At 59.2% G+C, this 25,872-nt stretch overlaps 1 protein-coding gene and 1 pseudogene across 1 annotated transcript in view; both read left to right on the top strand.

The window, feature by feature from the left end:
- Positions 1-25,872, top strand: part of LOC140402381 (prolyl hydroxylase EGLN3-like) — a 275,709-nt pseudogene that overhangs the window by 41,529 nt on the left and 208,308 nt on the right.
- The window catches only part of LOC140402224 (neuronal PAS domain-containing protein 3-like), a 132,522-nt gene that overhangs the window by 10,927 nt on the left and 95,723 nt on the right, over positions 1-25,872 (top strand). The window contains exon 3 of the mRNA XM_072489854.1: positions 2,457-2,572. Within this exon, the coding sequence (XP_072345955.1) occupies positions 2,457-2,572 (116 nt within the window). The remainder of the gene's footprint in view (positions 1-2,456; positions 2,573-25,872) is intronic.

The following is a 25,872-nucleotide window of genomic DNA, read 5'->3' as shown; positions in this document are numbered from 1 at the left end:
AAAAATCATCGGGACATGAAAAAAAGATTGTTTTTTAAAACAAATTTAGTGTACCCAATTCATTCTTTCCAATTAAGGGGCAATTTAGCGCGGCCAATCCACCTACCCTGCACATCTTTGGGTTGTGGGGGCGAGACCCACGCAGACACGGGGAGAATGTGCAAACTCCACACGGACAGTGACCTGGGATCGAACCTGGGACCTCGCCGCCGTGAGGCAGCAGTGCTAACCACTGTGCCTCCGTGCTGCCCTGAAAAATTGTGTTTTTTGTCGCCAATTTCTTTGTACACGTCTCTTCCCCAGATGTAAAAATATTGAAAATTTTCCGGAGGGATGCTCTGAATTCTACGGAGGAAGCGGTCATGAGGAGCTCTCGACAGTTCAGCGGCCCGCCCCCACCTTCCTGTGGTACTGAGCTACAAGGAATGCTTAAAAAACTTATTCTAGGCCGGCATTTATTGCCCCTCCCTAATTGCCCCTTGAGAAGGGGGTGGTGAGCTGCCTTCTTGAACCGCTGCAGTCCCTGTGTCAGGGAGGGAGTTCCAGCATTTTGACCCACTGACAGTGAAGGAACGGCCGATATATTTCCAAGTCGGGATGGTGTCTTGGAGGGGAACCTCCAGGTGGTGGGGTTCCCAGGAATCTGCTGCCCTCGTCCTTCTAGATGGTAGAGGTCGTGGATTGGAAGGTGTTGTCTAAGGAACCTTGGTGAGTTCCTGCAGTGCATCTTATAGACGGTACACACGGCTGCCACTGTGCCAATCAAGCGGGGCTGCTTTGTCCTGGATGGTGTCGAGCTTCTTGAGTGTTGTTGGGAGCTGCGCTCATCCAGGCAAGTGGAGAGTCCATCACACTCCTGACTTGTGCCTTGTAGATGGTGGACAGGCTTTGGGGGATCAGGAGGTGAGTTACCCACGTGGGCAGCACAAGTGATTAGCACTGTGGCTTCACAGCGCCAGGGTCCCAGGTTCGATTCCCCGCTGGGTCACTGTCTGTGCGGAGTCTGCACGTTCTCCCCGTGTCTGCGTGGGTTTCCTCCGGGTGTTCCGGTTTCCTCCCACAGTCCAAAGACGTGCAGGTTAGGTGGATTGGCCGATAAATTGCCCTTAGTGACCGAAAAGGTTCGGGGGGGTTATTGGGTTACGGGGATAGGGTGGAAGTGAGGGCTTAAGTGGGTCGGTGCAGACTCGATGGGCCGAATGGCCTCCTTCTGCACTGTATGTTCTATGTTCTACCTGCCGTAGGATTCCCAGGACCTGCTCCTGTAGCCACTGCATTTATATCGCTGGATCTAGTTCAGTTTCTGGTGAATGGTAACCTCCAGGATGTTGATGGAGGATTCGGTGATGGTAATGCCATTGGATGCCAAGGGGCGATGGTTAGATTCTCTATTGAATAAGTCTTGAAGAAGGGGGACATAGCTATAAGATAAAGGGCCGATCATTTAAAACTGAGATGCGTAGAGTCCTTCTCACACAGGGTGGTGAGTCTCGGGAATTCCCTGTCCGGAAGGCGGTAGATGCTGAATCATTAAAAGTATTTAAAGTGGGGGTGGACAGTCAGCAGCGAACATCCCCGCTTCTGGCCTTATGTTGGAAGGGAGGTCATTGATGAAGCAGCTGAAGATGGTTGGGGGCCGAGGACACGACCCTGAGGAACTCCTGCAGTGATGTCCTGGAGATGAGATGATTAACCTCCAACCCCCACAACCATCTTCCGTTGTGCCGGCCATGACTGCAACCAGCGGAGATCTTTCCCCCTGATTCCCATTGGGGAATATGTTTCGGATAGCTTTCCGAGTCAGGGTGGTGGGCGTCTTGGAGGGGAACCTCCAGGTGGTGGTGTTCCCCAGGTATCTGCCGCCCTCGTCCTTCTAGATGGGGGAGGTCGAGGGTGGGAGATGCTTGCAGAGAAATTGGGTAACCGGCAAATTATATTAGATAGGTAAAGCCATCTTCGTTAACTTGTGAGGAAAAGATATTGGAATCAATTACTGTTGGTGATGGATTTTACATGGACAGAATGTAGTCTTCAATAAATAGATTATGGATAATTACTCAGTGATGTTGAACTGTGAGTGAAAGGTACCCAATACCCAAGCAATAATGTTCAAAATCAAGTGATGTTACATGGACTTCAGTGAAGTCATTTATATTGGATAGACAGTGAATGTTATTGGACAGAGAGAGACAACAAGGCTGGATAAATAGCAAGTCGTATTGTAAAGATGTCGGGTGACTGATCATCATTGGACGGAGTTGACAGTAGCATTGGATGGTTTGCTAGACTTATCATTCATTACTGTGGACCCTTCAATTGGACGGAATAGCTCAGTTAGCTTGTCACTCGTTACACATTGTCGGACGTGTGTCAGTGACCAGCGAGGGTCAAAGCGGGATCATCTCTTAGGGTCAAGATTGAGCCGGCCACTGTCACTCTCTTTGTGATTTTCACAGACTCAGGAAGTCCTGCTCTCCTGGGTGAAGACAATGAGTTGGAGCGAACCTTCTTCATTCGTATGAAGTCAACACTGACGAAACGAGGAGTTCATGTAAAATCTTCAGGATTCAAGGTGAGCAGTGAGACTAACTCACCAGGGGGCGGTGACTAACTCACCAGGGGGCGGTGACTAACTCACCAGGGGGCGGTGACTAACTCACCAGGGGGCGGTGACTATCTCACCAGGGGGCGGTGACTAACTCAACAGGGGGCGGTGACTAAATCACCAGGTAGGCGGTGACTAACTCACTAGGGGGTGGTGACTAACTCACCAGGGGCGGTGACTAACTCACTAAGGGGCGGTGACTTACTCACCAGGGGGCGGTGACTAACTCACCAGGGGCGGTGACTAACATACCAGGGGGTGGTGATTTACTCACTAGGGGGGCGGTGACTAACTCACCAGGGGGCGGTGACTAACTCACCAGGGGGCGGTGACTTCCTCACTAGGGGCGGTGACAAACTCACCAGGGGGCGGTGACTAACTCACCAGGGGGCGGTGAATTACTCACCAGGGGGCGGTGACTTACTCACCAGGGGGCGGTGACTTACTCACCAGGGGGCGGTGACGAACTCACTTGGGGGCAGTGACTAGCTCACTAGGGGCGGTGACTAACTCACCAGGGGGCAGTGACTAACTCACCAGGGGCGGTGACTAACTCACGAGGGGGCGGTGACTAACTCACCAGGGGCGGTGACTATCTCACCAGGGGGCAGTGACTAACTCACCAGGGGGCGGTGACTAAATCACCAGGGGTCGGTGACTAACTCACCAGGGGTCGGTGACTAAATCACCAGGGGGCGGTGACTAACTCACCAGGGGCAGTGACTAACTCACCAGGGGGCGGTGATTAACTCACCAGACTAACTCACCAGGGGGCGGTGACTAACTCACCAGACTAACTCACCAGGGGCGGTGACTAACTCACCAGGGGGCGGTGCCTAACTCACCAGGGGGCAGTGATTTACTCACGAGGGGCGGTGACTAACTCACCAGGGGGCAGTTACTTACTCACCAGGGGCGGTGACTTACTCACCAGGGGCGGTGACTAACTCACCAGAGGACGATGACTTAATCACCAGGGGGCGGTGACTAACTCACCAGAGTGCGGTGACTAACTCACCAGAGGGCAGTGACTTACTCACCAGAGGACGATGACTTAATCACCAGGGGGCGGTGACTAACTCACCAGGGCGCGGTGACTAACTCACCAGAGGGCAGTGACTAACTCACCAGAGGACGATGACTTAATCACCAGGGGGCGGTGACTAACTCACCAGGGGGCGGTGACTAAATCACCAGGGGTCGGTGACTAACTCACCAGGGGTCGGTGACTAAATCACCAGGGGGCGGTGACTAACTCACCAGGGGCAGTGACTAACTCACCAGGGGGCGGTGACTAACTCACCAGACTAACTCACCAGGGGCGGTGACTAACTCACCAGGGGGCGGTGACTAACTCACCAGACTAACTCACCAGGGGGCGGTGCCTAACTCACCAGGGGGCAGTGATTTACTCACGAGGGGCGGTGAGTAACTCACCAGGGGGCAGTTACTTACTCACCAGGGGCGGTGACTTACTCACCAGGGGCGGTGACTAACTCACCAGAGGGCAGTGACTAACTCACCAGAGGACGATGACTTAATCACCAGGGGGCGGTGACTAACTCACCAGAGTGCGGTGACTAACTCACCAGAGGGCAGTGACTTACTCACCAGAGGACGATGACTTAATTACCAGGGGGCGGTGACTAACTCACCAGGGCGCGGTGACGAAATCACCAGGGGCGGTGACTAAATCACCAGGGGGCGGTGACTAACACACCAGGGGGCGGTGACTAACTCACCAGGGGCGGTGACTAACTCACCAGGGGCGGTGACTAACTCACCAGGGCGCGGTGACTAAATCACCAGGGGCGGTGACTAACTCAGCAGGGCGCGGTGACTAAATCACCAGGGGGCGGTGACTAACTCACCAGGACGGTGACTAACTCACCAGGACGCGGTGACTAAATCACCAGGGGCGGTGACTAAATCACCAGGGGGCGGTGACTAACTCACCAGGGGGCGGTGACTAACTCACCAGGGGCGGTGACTAACTCACCAGGGGGCGGTGACTAACTCACTAGGGGACGGTGACTAACTCACCAGGGGGCGGTGACTAACTCACCAGGGGGCGATGACTAACTCACCAGGGGGCGATGACTAACTCACCAGGGGGCGGTGACTTACTCACCAGGGGCGGTGACTAACTCACCAGGGGGCGGTGACTAACTCACTAGGGGGCGGTGACCAACTCACCAGGGGCGGTGACTAACTCACCAGGGGGCGGTGACTAACTCACTAGGGGCGGTGACTAACTCACCAGGGAGCGGTGACTAACTCACTAGGGGACGGTGACTTACTCACCAGGGGGCGGTGACGAACTCACCAGGGGGCGGTGATTAGATCACCAGGGGGCAGTGACTAACTCATCAGAGGGCGGTGACTAACTCACCAGAGGGCAGTGACTAACTCACCAGAGGACGATGACTTAATCACCAGGGGGCGGTGACTAACTCACCAGGGCGCGGTGACTAAATCACCAGGGGCGGTGACTAAATCACCAGGGGGCGGTGACTAACACACCAGGGGGCGGTGACTAACTCACCAGGGGCGGTGACTAACTCACCAGGGGCGGTGACTAACTCACCAGGGCGCGGTGACTAAATCACCAGGGGCGGTGACTAACTCACCAGGGCGCGGTGACTAAATCACCAGGGCGCGGTGACTAAATCACCAGGGGGCGGTGACTAACTCACCAGGGGCGGTGACTAACTCACCAGGGCGCGGTGACTAAATCACCAGGGGCGGTGACTAAATCACCAGGGGGCGGTGACTAACTCACCAGGGGGCGGTGACTAACTCACTAGGGGACGGTGACTAACTCACCAGGGGGCGGTGACTAACTCACCAGGGGGCGGTGACTAACTCACCAGGGGCGGTGACTAACTCACCAGGGCGCGGTGACTAAATCACCAGGGGCGGTGACTAAATCACCAGGGGGCGGTGACTAACTCACCAGGGGCGGTGACTAACTCACCAGGGGGCGGTGACTAACTCACTAGGGGACGGTGACTAACTCACCAGGGGGCGGTGACTAACTCACCAGGGGGCGGTGACTTACTCACCAGGGGCGGTGACTAACTCACCAGGGGGCGGTGACTAACTCACTTGGGGGCGGTGACCAACTCACCAGGGGCGGTGACTAACTCACTAGGGGCGGTGACTAACTCACCAGGGAGCGGTGACTAACTCACTAGGGGACGGTGACTAACTCACCAGGGGGCGGTGACTAACTCACCAGGGGCGGTGACTAACTCACCAGGGGGCGGTGACTAACTAATTAGGGGCGGTGACTAACTCACCAGGGGGCGGTGACTAACTCACCAGAGGACAATGACTTACTCACTAGGGGCGGTGACTAACTCACCAGGGGGCGGTGACTTACTCACTAGGGGACGGTGACTAACTCACCAGGGGGCGGTGACTAACTCACCAGGGGGCGGTGACTTACTCACTAGGGGCGGTGACTAACTCACCAGGGGCGGTGACTTACTCACTAGGGGTCGGTGACTTACTCACTAGGGGGCGGTGCCTAACTCACCAGAGGGCGGTGACTAACTCACCAGGGGGGGTGCCTAACTCACTAGGGGGCGGTGACTATCTCACAAGGGGGCGGTGACTATCTCACCAGGGGGCGGTGACTATCTCACCAGGGGGTGGTGACTAACTCACCAGGGGGCGGTGACTAACTCACCAGGGGGTGGTGACTAACTCACCAGGGGACGGTGACTAAATCACCAGGGGACGGTGACTAACTCACCAGGGGGCGGTGACGAACTCACCAGGGGTCGGTGACTAACTCACCAGGGGGCGGTGACTAACTCACCAGGGGGCGGTGACTAAATCACCAGGGGACAGTGACTAACTCACCAGGGGCGGTGACGAACTCACCAGGGGGCTGTGACTAACTCACCAGGGGGCGGTGATTAGATCACCAGGGGGCGGTGACTAACTCACCAGGGGCTGTGACTAACTCACTAGGGGGCGGTGACTAACTCACCAGGGGCGGTGACTAACTCACTAGGGGGCGGTGACTTACTCACCAGGGGCTGTGACTAACTCACTAGGGGGCGGTGACTTACTCACCAGAGGACGATGACTTAATCACCAGGGGGCCGTGACTAACTCACCAGGGCGCGGTGACTAACTCACCAGAGGGCAGTGACTAACTCACCAGAGGACGATGACTTAATCACCAGGGGGCGGTGACTAACTCACCAGGGCGCGGTGACTAAATCACCAGGGGCGGTGACTAAATCACCAGGGGGCGGTGACTAACACACCAGGGGGCGGTGACTAACTCACCAGGGGCGGTGACTAACTCACCAGGGCGCGGTGACTAAATCACCAGGGGCGGTGACTAACTCACCAGGGCGCGGTGACTAAATCACCAGGGGGCGGTGACTAACTCAGGGACGGTGACTAAATCACCAGGGGACAGTGACTAACTCACCAGGGGGCGGTGACGAACTCACCAGTGGGCGGTGACTAACTCACCAGGGGGCGGTGACTAACTCACCAGGGGGCGGTGACTAAATCACCAGGGGACAGTGACTAACTCACCAGGGGGCGGTGACGAACTCACCAGGGGGCGGTGATTAGATCACCAGAGGACGATGACTTAATCACCAGGGGGCGGTGACTAACTCACCAGGGCGCGGTGACTAAATCACCAGGGGCGGTGACTAAATCACCAGGGGGCGGTGACTAACACACCAGGGGGCGGTGACTAACTCACCAGGGGCGGTGACTAACTCACCAGGGGCGGTGACTAACTCACCAGGGCGCGGTGACTAAATCACCAGGGGCGGTGACTAACTCACCAGGGCGCGGTGACTAAATCACCAGGGGGCGGTGACTAACTCACCAGGGGGCGGTGACTAACTCACCAGGGGCGGTGACTAACTCACCAGGGCGCGGTGACTAAATCACCAGGGGCGGTGACTAAATCACCAGGGGGCGGTGACTAACTCACCAGGGGCGGTGACTAACTCACCAGGGGGCGGTGACTAACTCACTAGGGGACGGTGACTAACTCACCAGGGGGCGGTGACTAACTCACCAGGGGGCGGTGACTAAATCACCAGGGGCGGTGACTAACTCACCAGGGCGCGGTGACTAAATCACCAGGGGGCGGTGACTAACTCAGGGACGGTGACTAAATCACCAGGGGACAGTGACTAACTCACCAGGGGGCGGTGACGAACTCACCAGTGGGCGGTGACTAACTCACCAGGGGGCGGTGACTAACTCACCAGGGGGCGGTGACTAAATCACCAGGGAACAGTGACTAACTCACCAGGGGGTGGTGACGAACTCACCAGGGGGCGGTGATTAGATCACCAGAGGACGATGACTTAATCACCAGGGGGCGGTGACTAACTCACCAGGGCGCGGTGACTAAATCACCAGGGGCGGTGACTAAATCACCAGGGGGCGGTGACTAACACACCAGGGGGCGGTGACTAACTCACCAGGGGCGGTGACTAACTCACCAGGGGCGGTGACTAACTCACCAGGGCGCGGTGACTAAATCACCAGGGGCGGTGACTAACTCACCAGGGCGCGGTGACTAAATCACCAGGGGGCGGTGACTAACTCACCAGGGGGCGGTGACTAACTCACCAGGGGCGGTGACTAACTCACCAGGGCGCGGTGACTAAATCACCAGGGGCGGTGACTAAATCACCAGGGGGCGGTGACTAACTCACCAGGGGTGGTGACTAACTCACCAGGGGGCGGTGACTAACTCACCAGGGGACGGTGACTAACTCACCAGGGGGCGGTGACTTACTCACCAGGGGCGGTGACTAACTCACCAGGGGGCGGTGACTAACTCACTTGGGGGCGGTGACCAACTCACCAGGGGCGGTGACTAACTCACCAGGGGGCGGTGACTAACTCACTAGGGGGCGGTGACCAACTCACCAGGGGCGGTGACTAACTCACTAGGGGCGGTGACTAACTCACCAGGGAGCGGTGACTAACTCACTAGGGGACGGTGACTAACTCACCAGGGGCGGTGACTAACTCACCAGGGGGCGGTGACTAACTCATTAGGGGCGGTGACTAACTCACCAGGGAGCGGTGACTAACTCACTAGGGGACGATGACTTAATCACCAGGGGGCAGTGACTAACTCACCAGGGGCGGTGACTAACTCACCAGGGGCGGTGACTTACTCACCAGGGGGCGGTGACTAACTCACCGGGGGCGGTGACTAACTCACCAGGGGCGGTGACTTACTCACCAGGGCGCGGTGACTAACTCACCGGGGGCGGTGACTTACTCACCAGGGGGCGGTGACTAACTCACCAGGGGCGGTGACTAACTCACAGGGGGCGGTGACTAAATCACCAGGGGCGGTGACTAACTCACCAGGGGGCGGTGACTAACTCACCAGAGGACGATGACTTACTCACTAGGGGCGGTGACTAACTCACTAGGGGACGGTGACTAACTCACCAGGGGGCGGTGACTAACTCACCAGGGGGCGGTGACTTACTCACTAGGGGCGGCGACTAACTCACCAGGGGCGGTGACTAAATCACCAGGGGGCGGTGACTAACTCACCAGGGGGCGGTGACTAACTCACCAGGGGCGGTGACTAACTCACCAGGGGGCGGTGACTAACTCACTAGGGGGCGGTGACTAACTCACCAGGGGGCGGTGACTTACTCACCAGGGGCGGTGACTAACTCACTAGGGGGCGGTGACTAACTCACCAGGGGGCGGTGACTTACTCACCAGGGGCGGTGACTAACTCACCAGGGGGCGGTGACTAACTCACTAGGGGGCGGTGACCAACTCACCAGGGGCGGTGACTAACTCACTAGGGGGCAGTGACTAACTCACCAGGGGCTGTGACTAACTCACCAGGGCGCGGTGACTAAATCACCAGGGGGCGGTGACTAACTCACCAGGACGGTGACTAACTCACCAGGGCGCGGTGACTAAATCACCAGGGGCGGTGACTAAATCACCAGGGGGCGGTGACTAACTCACCAGGGGGCGGTGACTAACTCACCAGGGGCGGTGACTAACTCACCAGGGGGCGGTGACTAACTCACTAGGGGACGGTGACTAACTCACCAGGGGGCGGTGACTAACTCACCAGGGGGCGATGACTAACTCACCAGGGGGCGGTGACTTACTCAACAGGGGCGGTGACTAACTCAGCAGGGGGCGGTGACTAACTCACTAGGGGGCGGTGACCAACTCACCAGGGGCGGTGACTAACTCACCAGGGGGCGGTGACTAACTCACTAGGGTCGGTGACTAACTCACCAGGGAGCGGTGACTAACTCACTAGGGGACGGTGACTAAGTCACCAGGGGGCGGTGACTAACTCACTAGAGGCGGTGACTAACTCACCAGGGAGCGGTGACTAACTCACTGGGGGACGATGACTTAATCACCAGGGGGCAGTGACTAACTCACCAGGGGCGGTAACTAAATCACCAGGGGCGGTGACTTACTCACCAGGGGGCGGTGACTAACTCACCGGGGGCGGTGACTAACTCACCAGGGGCGGTGACTTACTCACCAGGGGGCGGTGACTAACTCACCGGGGGCGGTGACTTACTCACCAGGGGGCGGTGACTAACTCACCAGGGGCGGTGACTAACTCACAGGGGGCGGTGACTAAATCACCAGGGGCGGTGACTAACTCACCAGGGGGCGGTGACTAACTCACCAGAGGACGATGACTTACTCACTAGGGGCGGTGACTAACTCACCAGGGGGCGGTGACTTACTCACTAGGGGACGGTGACTAACTCACCAGGGGGCGGTGACTAACTCACCAGGGGGCGGTGACTTACTCACTAGGGGCGGTGACTAACTCACCAGGGGCGGTGACTTACTCACTAGGGGTCGGTGACTTACTCACTAGGGGGCGGTGCCTAACTCACCAGAGGGCGGTGACTAACTCACCAGGGGGGGTGCCTAACTCACCAGGGGGCGGTGACTATCTCACCAGGGGGCGGTGACTATCTCACCAGGGGGTGGTGACTAACTCACTAGGGGTGGTGACTAACTCACCAGGGGACGGTGACTAAATCACCAGGGGACAGTGACTAACTCACCAGGGGGCGGTGACGAACTCACCAGTGGGCGGTGACTAACTCACCAGGGGGCGGTGACTAAATCACCAGGGGACAGTGACTAACTCACCAGGGGGCGGTGACGAACTCACCAGGGGGCGGTGATTAGATCACCAGAGTACGATGACTTAATCACCAGGGGGCGGTGACTAACTCACCAGGGCGCGGTGACTAAATCACCAGGGGCGGTGACTAAATCACCAGGGGGCGGTGACTAACACACCAGGGGGCGGTGACTAACTCACCAGGGGCGGTGACTAACTCACCAGGCGCGGTGACTAACTCACCAGGGCGCGGTGACTAAATCACCAGGGGCGGTGACTAACTCACCAGGGCGCGGTGACTAAATCACCAGGGGGCGGTGACTAACTCACCAGGGGCGGTGACTAACTCACCAGGGCGCGGTGACTAAATCACCAGGGGCGGTGACTAAATCACCAGGGGGCGGTGACTAACTCACCAGGGGCGGTGACTAACTCACCAGGGGGCGGTGACTAACTCACCAGGGGGCGGTGACTTACTCACCAGGGGCGGTGACTAACTCACTAGGGGACGGTGACTAACTCACTAGGGGGCGGTGACCAACTCACCAGGGGCGGTGACAACTCACCAGGGGGCGGTGACTAACTCACTAGGGGGCGGTGACCAACTCACCAGGGGGCGGTGACTAACTCACTAGGGGACGGTGACTAACTCACTAGGGGGCGGTGACCAACTCACCAGGGGCGGTGACAACTCACCAGGGGGCGGTGACTAACTCACTAGGGGGCGGTGACCAACTCACCAGGGGGCGGTGATTAGATCACCAGAGGACGATGACTTAATCACCAGGGGGCGGTGAGTAACTCACCAGGGCGCGGTGACTAAATCACCAGGGGCGGTGACTAAATCACCAGGGGGCGGTGACTAACACACCAGGGGGCGGTGACTAACTCACCAGGGGCGGTGACTAACTCACCAGGGGCGGTGACTAACTCACCAGGGCGCGGTGACTAAATCACCAGGGGCGGTGACTAACTCACCAGGGCGCGGTGACTAAATCACCAGGGGGCGGTGACTAACTCACCAGGGGGCGGTGACTAACTCACCAGGGGCGGTGACTAACTCACCAGGGCGCGGTGACTAAATCACCAGGGGCGGTGACTAAATCACCAGGGGGCGGTGACTAACTCACCAGGGGCGGTGACTAACTCACCAGGGGGCGGTGACTAACTCACTAGGGGACGGTGACTAACTCACCAGGGGGCGGTGACTAACTCACCAGGGGGCGGTGACTTACTCACCAGGGGCGGTGACTAACTCACCAGGGGGCGGTGACTAACTCACTAGGGGGCGGTGACCAACTCACCAGGGGCGGTGACAACTCACCAGGGGGCGGTGACTAACTCACTAGGGGGCGGTGACCAACTCACCAGGGGCGGTGACTAACTCACTAGGGGCGGTGACTAACTCACCAGGGAGCGGTGACTAACTCACTAGGGGACGGTGACTAACTCACCAGGGGGCGGTGACTAACTCACTAGGGGCGGTGACTAACTCACCAGGGAGCGGTGACTAACTCACTAGGGGACGATGACTTAATCACCAGGGGGCAGTGACTAACTCACCAGGGGTGGTGACTAACTCACCAGGGGCGGTGACTTACTCACCAGGGGGCGGTGACTAACTCACCGGGGGCGGTGACTAACTCACCAGGGGCGGTGACTTACTCACCAGGCCGCGGTGACTAACTCACCGGGGGCGGTGACTTACTCACCAGGGGGCGGTGACTAACTCACCAGGGGCGGTGACTAACTCACAGGGGGCGGTGACTAAATCACCAGGGGCGGTGACTAACTCACCAGGGGGCGGTGACTAACTCACCAGAGGACGATGACTTACTCACTAGGGGCGGTGACTAACTCACTAGGGGACGGTGACTAACTCACCAGGGGGCGGTCACTAACTCACCAGGGGGCGGTGACTTACTCACTAGGGGCGGTGACTAACTCACCAGGGGCGGTGACTAAATCACCAGGGGGCGGTGACTAACTCACCAGGGGGCGGTGACTAACTCACCAGGGGCGGTGACTAACTCACCAGGGGGCGGTTACTAACTCACTAGGGGGCGGTGACTAACTCACCAGGGGGCGGTGACTTACTCACCAGGGGCGGTGACTAACTCACCAGGGGGCGGTGACTAACTCACTAGGGGGCGGTGACCAACTCACCAGGGGGCGGTGACTAACTCACTAGGGGACGGTGACTAACTCACCAGGGGCGGTGACTTACTCACCAGGGGGCGGTGAGGGTGACTTACTCACCAGGGGGCGGTGACTAACTCACCGGGGGCGGTGACTAACTCACTAGGGGACGGTGACTAACTCACCAGGGGGCGGTGACTAACTCACCGGGGGCGGTGACTTACTCACCAGGGGGCGGTGACTAACTCACCAGGGGCGGTGACTAACTCACAGGGGGCGGTGACTAAATCACCAGGGGCGGTGACTAACTCACCAGGGGCCGGTGCCTAACTCACCAGAGGGCGGTGACTAACTCACCAGGGGGGTGCCTAACTCACCAGGGGGTGGTGACTAACTCACTAGGGGTGGTGACTAACTCACCAGGGGACGGTGACTAAATCACCAGGGGACAGTGACTAACTCACCAGGGGGCGGTGACGAACTCACCAGTGGGCGGTGACTTACTCACCAGGGGGCGGTGACTAACTCACCAGGGGGCGGTGACTAAATCACCAGGGGACAGTGACTAACTCACCAGGGGGCGGTGACGAACTCACCAGGGGGCGGTGACTAACTCACCAGGGGGCGGTGATTAGATCACCAGGGGGCGGTGACTAACTCACCAGAGGGCGGTGACTAACTCACCAGAGGGCAGTGACTTACTCACCAGGGGCGGTGACTAACTCACCAGAGGGCAGTGACTAACTCACCAGAGGACGATGACTTAATCACCAGGGGGCGGTGACAAACTCACCAGGGCGCGGTGACTAAATCACCAGGGGCGGTGACTAACACACCAGGGGGCGGTGACTAACTCACCAGGGGCGGTGACTAACTCACCAGGGGCGGTGACTAACTCACCAGGGCGCGGTGACTAAATCACCAGGGGCGGTGACTAACTCACCAGGGCGCGGTGACTAAATCACCAGGGGGCGGTGACTAAATCACCAGGGGACAGTGACTAACTCACCAGGGGCGGTGACGAACTCACCAGGGGGCGGTGACTAACTCACCAGGGGGCGGTGATTAGATCACCAGGGGGCAGTGACTAACTCACCAGGGGCTGTGACTAACTCACTAGGGGGCGGTGACTAACTCACCAGGGGCGGTGACTAACTCACTAGGGGGCGGTGACTTACTCACCAGGGGCTGTGACTAACTCACTAGGGGGCGGTGACTTACTCAACAGGGGGCGGTGACTAACTCACCAGGGGCGGTGACTTACTCACCAGGGAGCGGTGACTAACTCACTAGGGGACGGTGACTAACTCACCAGGGGCGGTGACTTACTCACCAGGGGGCGGTGAGGGTGACTTACTCACCAGGGGGCGGTGACTAACTCACCGGGGGCGGTGACTAACTCACTAGGGGACGGTGACTAACTCACCAGGGGGCGGTGACTAACTCACCGGGGGCGGTGACTTACTCACCAGGGGGCGGTGACTAACTCACCAGGGGCGGTGACTAACTCACAGGGGGCGGTGACTAACTCACCAGGGGCCGGTGCCTAACTCACCAGAGGGCGGTGACTAACTCACCAGGGGGGGTGCCTAACTCACCAGGGGGTGGTGACTAACTCACTAGGGGTGGTGACTAACTCACCAGGGGACGGTGACTAAATCACCAGGGGACAGTGACTAACTCACCAGGGGGCGGTGACGAACTCACCAGTGGGCGGTGACTTACTCACCAGGGGGCGGTGACTAACTCACCAGGGGGCGGTGACTAAATCACCAGGGGACAGTGACTAACTCACCAGGGGGCGGTGACGAACTCACCAGGGGGCGGTGACGAACTCACCAGGGGGCGGTGACTAACTCACCAGGGGGCGGTGATTAGATCACCAGGGGGCGGTGACTAACTCACCAGAGGGCGGTGACTAACTCACCAGAGGGCAGTGACTTACTCACCAGGGGCGGTGACTAACTCACCAGAGGGCAGTGACTAACTCACCAGAGGACGATGACTTAATCACCAGGGGGCGGTGACAAACTCACCAGGGCGCGGTGACTAAATCACCAGGGGCGGTGACTAACACACCAGGGGGCGGTGACTAACTCACCAGGGGCGGTGACTAACTCACCAGGGGCGGTGACTAACTCACCAGGGCGCGGTGACTAAATCACCAGGGGCGGTGACTAACTCACCAGGGCGCGGTGACTAAATCACCAGGGGGCGGTGACTAACTCACCAGGGGCGGTGACTAACTCACCAGGGCGCGGTGACTAAATCACCAGGGGCGGTGACTAAATCACCAGGGGGCGGTGACTAACTCACCAGGGGCGGTGACTAACTCACTAGGGGACGGTGACTAACTCACCAGGGGGCGGTGACTAACTCACCAGGGGGCGGTGACTTACTCACCAGGGGCGGTGACTAACTCACTATGGGGCGGAGACCAACTCACCAGGGGCGGTGACTAACTCACCAGGGGGCGGTGACTAACTCACTAGGGGCGGTGACTAACTCACCAGGGAGCGGTGACTAACTCACTAGGGGACGGTGACTAACTCACCAGGGGGCGGTGACTAACTCACCAGGGGCGGTGACTAACTCACCAGGGGGCGGTGACTAACTCACGAGGGGCGGTGACTAACTCACCAGGGAGCGGTGACTAACTCACCAGGGGACGGTGACTAACTCACCAGGGGGCAGTGACTAACTCACCAGGGGGCGGTGACTAACTCACCAGGGGCGGTGACTAACTCACCAGGGGACGATGACTTAATCACCAGGGGGCAGTGACTAACTCACCAGGGGGCAGTGACTAACTCACCAGGGGGCGGTGACTAACTCACCAGGGGACGATGACTTAATCACCAGGGGGCAGTGACTAACTCACCAGGGGGCGGTGACTTACTCACCAGGGGGCGGTGACTAACTCACCGGGGGCGGTGACTAACTCACCAGGGGTGGTGACTTACTCACCAGGGGGCGGTGACTAACTCACCGGGGGCGGTGACTTACTCACCAGGGGGCGGTGACTAACTCACCAGGGGCGGTGACTAACTCACCAGGGGCGGTGACTAAATCACCAGGGGCGGTGACTAACTCACCAGGGGGCGGTGACTAACTCACCAGAGGACAATGACTTACTCACTAGGGGCGGTGACTAACTCACCAGGGGGCGGTGACTTACTCACTAGGGAACGGTGACTAACTCACCAGGGGGCGGTGACTAACTCACCAGGGGGCGGTGACTAACTCACTAGGGGGCGGTGACTAACTCACCAGGGGGCGGTGACTTACTCACCAGGGGCGGTGACTAACTCACCAGGGGGCGGTGACTAACTCACTAGGGGGCGGTGACCAACTCACCAGGGGCGGTGACTAACTCACCAGGGGACGGTGACTAACTCACTAGGGGACGGTGACTAACTCACCAGGGGCGGTGACTTACTCACCAGGGGGCGGTGAGGGTGACTTACTCACCAGGGGGCGGTGACTAACTCACCGGGGGCGGTGACTAACTCACTAGGGGACGGTGACTAACTCACCAGGGGGCGGTGACTAACTCACCGGGGGCGGTGACTTACTCACCAGGGGGCGGTGACTAACTCACCAGGGGCGGTGACTAACTCACAGGGGGCGGTGACTAAATCACCAGGGTCGGTGACTAACTCACCAGGGGCCGGTGCCTAACTCACCAGAGGGCGGTGACTAACTCACCAGGGGGGGTGCCTAACTCACCAGGGGGTGGTGACTAACTCACTAGGGGTGGTGACTAACTCACCAGGGGACGGTGACTAAATCACCAGGGGACAGTGACTAACTCACCAGGGGGCGGTGACGAACTCACCAGTGGGCGGTGACTTACTCACCAGGGGGCGGTGACTAACTCACCAGGGGGCGGTGACTAAATCACCAGGGGACAGTGACTAACTCACCAGGGGGCGGTGACGAACTCACCAGGGGGCGGTGACTAACTCACCAGGGGGCGGTGATTAGATCACCAGGGGGCGGTGACTAACTCACCAGAGGGCGGTGACTAACTCACCAGAGGGCAGTGACTTACTCACCAGGGGCGGTGACTAACTCACCAGAGGGCAGTGACTAACTCACCAGAGGACGATGACTTAATCACCAGGGGGCGGTGACAAACTCACCAGGGCGCGGTGACTAAATCACCAGGGGCGGTGACTAACACACCAGGGGGCGGTGACTAACTCACCAGGGGCGGTGACTAACTCACCAGGGGCGGTGACTAACTCACCAGGGCGCGGTGACTAAATCACCAGGGGCGGTGACTAACTCACCAGGGCGCGGTGACTAAATCACCAGGGGCGGTGACTAACTCACCAGGGCGCGGTGACTAAATCACCAGGGGCGGTGACTAAATCACCAGGGGGCGGTGACTAACTCACCAGGGGCGGTGACTAACTCACCAGGGGCGGTGACTAACTCACGAGGGGACGGTGACTAACTCACCAGGGGGCGGTGACTAACTCACCAGGGGGCGGTGACTTACTCACCAGGGGCGGTGACTAACTCACTATGGGGCGGAGACCAACTCACCAGGGGCGGTGACTAACTCACCAGGGGGCGGTGACTAACTCACTAGGGGCGGTGACTAACTCACCAGGGAGCGGTGACTAACTCACTAGGGGACGGTGACTAACTCACCAGGGGGCGGTGACTAACTCACCAGGGGCGGTGACTAACTCACCAGGGGGCGGTGACTAACTCACTAGGGGCGGTGACTAACTCACCAGGGAGCGGTGACTAACTCACTAGGGGACGATGACTTAATCACCAGGGGGCAGTGACTAACTCACCAGGGGGCGGTGACTTACTCACCAGGGGGCGGTGACTAACTCACCGGGGGCGGTGACTAACTCACCAGGGGTGGTGACTTACTCACCAGGGGGCGGTGACTAACTCACCGGGGGCGGTGACTTACTCACCAGGGGGCGGTGACTAACTCACCAGGGGCGGTGACTAACTCACCAGGGGCGGTGACTAAATCACCAGGGGCGGTGACTAACTCACCAGGGGGCGGTGACTAACTCACCAGAGGACAATGACTTACTCACTAGGGGCGGTGACTAACTCACCAGGGGGCGGTGACTTACTCACTAGGGGACGGTGACTAACTCACCAGGGGGCGGTGACTAACTCACCAGGGGGCGGTGACTTACTCACTAGGGGCGGTGACTAACTCACCAGGGGCGGTGACTTACTCACTAGGGGTCGGTGACTTACTCACTAGGCGGCGGTGCCTAACTCACCAGAGGGCGGTGACTAACTCACCAGGGGGGTGCCTAACTCACCAGGGGGCGGTGACTATCTCACCAGGGGGCGGTGACTATCTCACCAGGGGGTGGTGACTAACTCACTAGGGGTGGTGACTAACTCACCAGGGGACGGTGACTAAATCACCAGGGGACAGTGACTAACTCACCAGGGGGCGGTGACGAACTCACCAGGGGTCGGTGACTATCTCACCAGGGGGCGGTGACAAACTCACCAGGGGGCGGTGACTAAATCACCAGGGGACAGTGACTAACTCACCAGGGGCGGTGACGAACTCACCAGGGGGCGGTGACTAACTCACCAGGGGGCGGTGATTAGATCACCAGGGGGCAGTGACTAACTCACCAGGGGCTGTGACTAACTCACTAGGGGGCGGTGACTAACTCACCAGGGGCGGTGACTAACTCACTGGGGGGCGGTGACTTACTCACCAGTGGCTGTGACTAACTCACTAGGGGGCGGTGACTTACTCAACAGGGGGCGGTGACTAACTCACCAGGGGCGGTGACTTACTCACCAGGGAGCGGTGACTAACTCACTAGGGGACGGTGACTAACTCACCAGGGGCGGTGACTTACTCACCAGGGGGCGGTGAGGGTGACTTACTCACCAGGGGGCGGTGACTAACTCACCGGGGGCGGTGACTAACTCACTAGGGGACGGTGACTAACTCACCAGGGGGCGGTGACTAACTCACCGGGGGCGGTGACTTACTCACCAGGGGGCGGTGACTAACTCACCAGGGGCGGTGACTAACTCACAGGGGGCGGTGACTAAATCACCAGGGGCGGTGACTAACTCACCAGGGGCCGGTGCCTAACTCACCAGAGGGCGGTGACTAACTCACCAGGGGGGGTGCCTAACTCACCAGGGGGTGGTGACTAACTCACTAGGGGTGGTGACTAACTCACCAGGGGACGGTGACTAAATCACCAGGGGACAGTGACTAACTCACCAGGGGGCGGTGACGAACTCACCAGTGGGCGGTGACTTACTCACCAGGGGGCGGTGACTAACTCACCAGGGGGCGGTGACTAAATCACCAGGGGACAGTGACTAACTCACCAGGGGGCGGTGACGAACTCACCAGGGGGCGGTGACTAACTCACCAGGGGGCGGTGACTAACTCACCAGAGGGCGGTGACTAACTCACCAGAGGGCAGTGACTTACTCACCAGGGGCGGTGACTAACTCACCAGAGGGCAGTGACTAACTCACCAGAGGACGATGACTTAATCACCAGGGGGCGGTGACAAACTCACCAGGGCGCGGTGACTAAATCACCAGGGGCGGTGACTAACACACCAGGGGGCGGTGACTAACTCACCAGGGGCGGTGACTAACTCACCAGGGGCGGTGACTAACTCACCAGGGCGCGGTGACTAAATCACCAGGGGCGGTGACTAACTCACCAGGGCGCGGTGACTAAATCACCAGGGGGCGGTGACTAACTCACCAGGGGCGGTGACTAACTCACCAGGGCGCGGTGACTAAATCACCAGGGGCGGTGACTAAATCACCAGGGGGCGGTGACTAACTCACCAGGGGCGGTGACTAACTCACCAGGGGCGGTGACTAACTCACTAGGGGACGGTGACTAACTCACCAGGGGGCGGTGACTTACTCACCAGGGGCGGTGACTAACTCACTATTTGGCGGAGACGAACTCACCAGGGGCGGTGACTAACTCACCAGGGGGCGGTGACTAACTCACTAGGGGCGGTGACTAACTCACCAGGGAGCGGTGACTAACTCACTAGGGGACGGTGACTAACTCACCAGGGGGCGGTGACTAACTCACCAGGGGCGGTGACTAACTCACCAGGGGGCGGTGACTAACTCACTAGGGGCGGTGACTAACTCACCAGGGAGCGGTGACTAACTCACTAGGGGACGATGACTTAATCACCAGGGGGCAGTGACTAACTCACCAGGGGGCGGTGACTTACTCACCAGGGGGCGGTGACTAACTCACCGGGGGCGGTGACTAACTCACCAGGGGTGGTGACTTACTCACCAGGGGGCGGTGACTAACTCACCGGGGGCGGTGACTTACTCACCAGGGGGCGGTGACTAACTCACCAGGGGCGGTGACTAACTCACCAGGGGTGGTGACTAAATCACCAGGGGCGGTGACTAACTCACCAGGGGGCGGTGACTAACTCACCAGAGGACAATGACTTACTCACTAGGGGCGGTGACTAACTCACCAGGGGGCGGTGACTAACTCACTAGGGGACGGTGACTAACTCACCAGGGGGCGGTGACTAACTCACCAGGGGGCGGTGACTTACTCACTAGGGGCGGTGACTAACTCACCAGGGGCGGTGACTTACTCACTAGGGGTCGGTGACTTACTCACTAGGCGGCGGTGCCTAACTCACCAGAGGGCGGTGACTAACTCACCAGGGGGGTGCCTAACTCACCAGGGGGCGGTGACTATCTCACCAGGGGGCGGTGACTATCTCACCAGGGGGTGGTGACTAACTCACTAGGGGTGGTGACTAACTCACCAGGGGACGGTGACTAAATCACCAGGGGACAGTGACTAACTCACCAGGGGGCGGTGACGAACTCACCAGGGGTCGGTGACTATCTCACCAGGGGGCGGTGACGAACTCACCAGGGGGCGGTGACTAAATCACCAGGGGACAGTGACTAACTCACCAGGGGCGGTGACGAACTCACCAGGGGGCGGTGACTAACTCACCAGGGGGCGGTGATTAGATCACCAGGGGGCAGTGACTAACTCACCAGGGGCTGTGACTAACTCACTAGGGGGCGGTGACTAACTCACCAGGGGCGGTGACTAACTCACTAGGGGGCGGTGACTTACTCACCAGGGGCTGTGACTAACTCACTAGGGGGCGGTGACTTACTCACCAGGGGGCGGTGACTTACTCAACAGGGGGCGGTGACTAACTCACCAGGGGCGGTGACTTACTCACCAGGGAGCGGTGACTAACTCACTAGGGGCAGTGACTAACTCACCAGGGGGCAGTGACTAACTCACTAGGGGGCAGTGACTAACTCACCAGGGGCCGGTGACTAACTCATCAGGGGGCGGTGACTAACTCACCAGGGGGCAGTGACTAACTCACCATGGGGCGGTGACTAACTCACCAGGGGGCGGTGACTAACTCACCAGGGGCGGTGACTTACTCACCAGGGCGCGGTGACTAACTCACCGGGGGCGGTGATTTACTCACCAGGGGGCGGTGACTAACTCACCAGGGGCGGTGACTAACTCACCAGGGGCGGTGACTAACTCACAGGGGGCGGTGACTAAATCACCAGGGGGCGGTGACTAACTCACCAGAGGATGATGACTTACTCACTAGGGGCGGTGACTAACTCACTAGGGGACGGTGACTAACTCACCAGGGGGCGGTGACTAACTCACCAGGGGGCGGTGACTTACTCACTAGGGGCGGTGACTAACTCACCAGGGGCGGTGACTAAATCACCAGGGGGCGGTGACTAACTCACCAGGGGGCGGTGACTAACTCACCAGGGGCGGTGACTAACTCACCAGGGGGCGGTGACTAACTCACTAGGGGGCGGTGACTAACTCACCAGGGGGCGGTGACTTACTCACCAGGGGCGGTGACTAACTCACCAGGGGGCGGTGACTAACTCACTAGGGGGCGGTGACCAACTCACCAGGGGCGGTGACTAACTCACCAGGGGGTGGTGACTAACTCACTAGGGAGCGGTGACTAACTCACTAGGGGACGGTGACTAACTCACCAGGGGCGGTGACTTACTCACCAGGGGGCGGTGACGGTGACTTACTCACCAGGGGGGCGGTGACTAACTCACCGGGGGCGGTGACTAACTCACTAGGGGACGGTGACTAACTCACCAGGGGGCGGTGATTAACTCACCGGGGGCGGTGACTTACTCACCAGGGGGCGGTGACTAACTCACCAGGGGCGGTGACTAACTCACAGGGGGCGGTGACTAAATCACCAGGGGCGGTGACTAACTCACCAGAGGACGATGACTTACTCACTAGGGGCGGTGACTAACTCACCAGGGGGCGGTGACTTACTCACTAGGGGACGGTGACTAACTCACCAGGGGGCGGTGACTAACTCACCAGGGGGCGGTGACTTACTCACTAGGGGCGGTGACTAACTCACCAGGGGCGGTGACTTACTCACTAGGGGTCGGTGACTTACTCACTAGGGGGCGGTGCCTAACTCACCAGAGGGCGGTGACTAACTCACCAGGGGGGGTGACTAACTCACCAGGGGGCGGTGACTATCTCACCAGGGGGCGGTGACTATCTCACCAGGGGGTGGTGACTATCTCACCAGGGGGTGGTGACTAACTCACTAGGGGTGGTGACTAACTCACCAGGGGACGGTGACTAAATCACCAGGGACAGTGACTAACTCACCAGGGGGCGGTGACGAACTCACCAGTGGGCGGTGACTAACTCACCAGGGGGCGGTGACTAACTCACCAGGGGGCGGTGACTAAATCACCAGGGGACAGTGACTAACTCACCAGGGGGCGGTGACGAACTCACCAGGGGGCGGTGACTAACTCACCAGGGGGCGGTGATTAGATCACCAGGGGGCGGTGACTAACTCACCAGAGGGCGGTGACTAACTCACCAGAGGGCAGTGACTTACTCACCAGGGGCGGTGACTAACTCACCAGAGGGCAGTGACTAACTCACCAGAGGACGATGACTTAATCACCAGGGGGCGGTGACTAACTCACCAGGGCGCGGTGACTAAATCACCAGGGGCGGTGACTAAATCACCAGGGGGCGGTGACTAACACACCAGGGGGCGGTGACTAACTCACCAGGGGCGGTGACTAACTCACCAGGGCTCGGTGACTAAATCACCAGGGGCGGTGACTAACTCACCAGGGCGCGGTGACTAAATCACCAGGGGGCGGTGACTAACTCACCAGGGGCGGTGACTAACTCACCAGAGCGCGGTGACTAAATCACCAGGGGCGGTGACTAAATCACCAGGGGGCGGTGACTAACTCACCAGGGGCGGTGACCAACTCACCAGGGGGCGGTGACTAACTCACTAGGGGACGGTGACTAACTCACCAGGGGGCGGTGACTAACTCACCAGGGGGCGGTGACTTACTCACCAGGGGCGGTGACTAACTCACTAGGGGGCGGTGACCAACTCACCAGGGGCGGTGACTAACTCACCAGGGGGCGGTGACTAACTCACTAGGGGCGGTGACTAACTCACCAGGGGGCGGTGACTAACTCACTAGGGGACGGTGACTAACTCACCAGGGGGCGGTGACTAACTCACCAGGGGCGGTGACTAACTCACCAGGGGGCGGTGACTAACTCACTAGGGGCGGTGACTAACTCACCAGGGAGCGGTGACTAACTCACTAGGGGACGATGACTTAATCACCAGGGGGCGGTGACTAAATCACCAGGGGACAGTGACTAACTCACCAGGGGCGGTGACGAACTCACCAGGGGGCGGTGACTAACTCACCAGGGGGCGGTGATTAGATCACCAGGGGGCAGTGACTAACTCACCAGGGGCGGTGACTAACTCACTAGGGGGCGGTGACTTACTCACCAGGGGCTGTGACTAACTCACTAGGGGGCGGTGACTTACTCACCAGGGGGCGGTGACTTACTCAACAGGGGGCGGTGACTAACTCACCAGGGGCGGTGACTTACTCACCAGGGAGCGGTGACTAACTCACTAGGGGCAGTGACTAACTCACCAGGGGGCAGTGACTAACTCACTAGGGGGCAGTGACTAACTCACCAGGGGCCGGTGACTAACTCATCAGGGGGCGGTGACTAACTCACCAGGGGGCAGTGACTAACTCACCATGGGGCGGTGACTAACTCACCAGGGGGCGGTGACTAACTCACCAGGGGCGGTGACTTACTCACCAGGGCGCGGTGACTAACTCACCGGGGGCGGTGATTTACTCACCAGGGGGCGGTGACTAACTCACCAGGGGCGGTGACTAACTCACCAGGGGCGGTGACTAACTCACAGGGGGCGGTGACTAAATCACCAGGGGGCGGTGACTAACTCACCAGAGGATGATGACTTACTCACTAGGGGCGGTGACTAACTCACTAGGGGACGGTGACTAACTCACCAGGGGGCGGTGACTAACTCACCAGGGGGCGGTGACTTACTCACTAGGGGCGGTGACTAACTCACCAGGGGCGGTGACTAAATCACCAGGGGGCGGTGACTAACTCACCAGGGGGCGGTGACTAACTCACCAGGGGCGGTGACTAACTCACCAGGGGGCGGTGACTAACTCACTAGGGGGCGGTGACTAACTCACCAGGGGGCGGTGACTTACTCACCAGGGGCGGTGACTAACTCACCAGGGGGCGGTGACTAACTCACTAGGGGGCGGTGACCAACTCACCAGGGGCGGTGACTAACTCACCAGGGGGTGGTGACTAACTCACTAGGGAGCGGTGACTAACTCACTAGGGGACGGTGACTAACTCACCAGGGGCGGTGACTTACTCACCAGGGGGCGGTGACGGTGACTTACTCACCAGGGGGGCGGTGACTAACTCACCGGGGGCGGTGACTAACTCACTAGGGGACGGTGACTAACTCACCAGGGGGCGGTGATTAACTCACCGGGGGCGGTGACTTACTCACCAGGGGGCGGTGACTAACTCACCAGGGGCGGTGACTAACTCACAGGGGGCGGTGACTAAATCACCAGGGGCGGTGACTAACTCACCAGAGGACGATGACTTACTCACTAGGGGCGGTGACTAACTCACCAGGGGGCGGTGACTTACTCACTAGGGGACGGTGACTAACTCACCAGGGGGCGGTGACTAACTCACCAGGGGGCGGTGACTTACTCACTAGGGGCGGTGACTAACTCACCAGGGGCGGTGACTTACTCACTAGGGGTCGGTGACTTACTCACTAGGGGGCGGTGCCTAACTCACCAGAGGGCGGTGACTAACTCACCAGGGGGGGTGCCTAACTCACCAGGGGGCGGTGACTATCTCACCAGGGGGCGGTGACTATCTCACCAGGGGGTGGTGACTATCTCACCAGGGGGTGGTGACTAACTCACTAGGGGTGGTGACTAACTCACCAGGGGACGGTGACTAAATCACCAGGGACAGTGACTAACTCACCAGGGGGCGGTGACGAACTCACCAGTGGGCGGTGACTAACTCACCAGGGGGCGGTGACTAACTCACCAGGGGGCGGTGACTAAATCACCAGGGGACAGTGACTAACTCACCAGGGGGCGGTGACGAACTCACCAGGGGGCGGTGACTAACTCACCAGGGGGCGGTGATTAGATCACCAGGGGGCGGTGACTAACTCACCAGAGGGCGGTGACTAACTCACCAGAGGGCAGTGACTTACTCACCAGGGGCGGTGACTAACTCACCAGAGGGCAGTGACTAACTCACCAGAGGACGATGACTTAATCACCAGGGGGCGGTGACTAACTCACCAGGGCGCGGTGACTAAATCACCAGGGGCGGTGACTAAATCACCAGGGGGCGGTGACTAACACACCAGGGGGCGGTGACTAACTCACCAGGGGCGGTGACTAACTCACCAGGGGCGGTGACTAACTCACCAGGGCTCGGTGACTAAATCACCAGGGGCGGTGACTAACTCACCAGGGCGCGGTGACTAAATCACCAGGGGGCGGTGACTAACTC

Source organism: Scyliorhinus torazame, chromosome 25 (assembly GCF_047496885.1).
Source record: "Scyliorhinus torazame isolate Kashiwa2021f chromosome 25, sScyTor2.1, whole genome shotgun sequence".
In the NCBI taxonomy this organism is placed as follows: Eukaryota; Metazoa; Chordata; class Chondrichthyes; order Carcharhiniformes; family Scyliorhinidae; genus Scyliorhinus; species Scyliorhinus torazame.
This window is presented reverse-complemented; position numbering and strand designations above follow the sequence as displayed.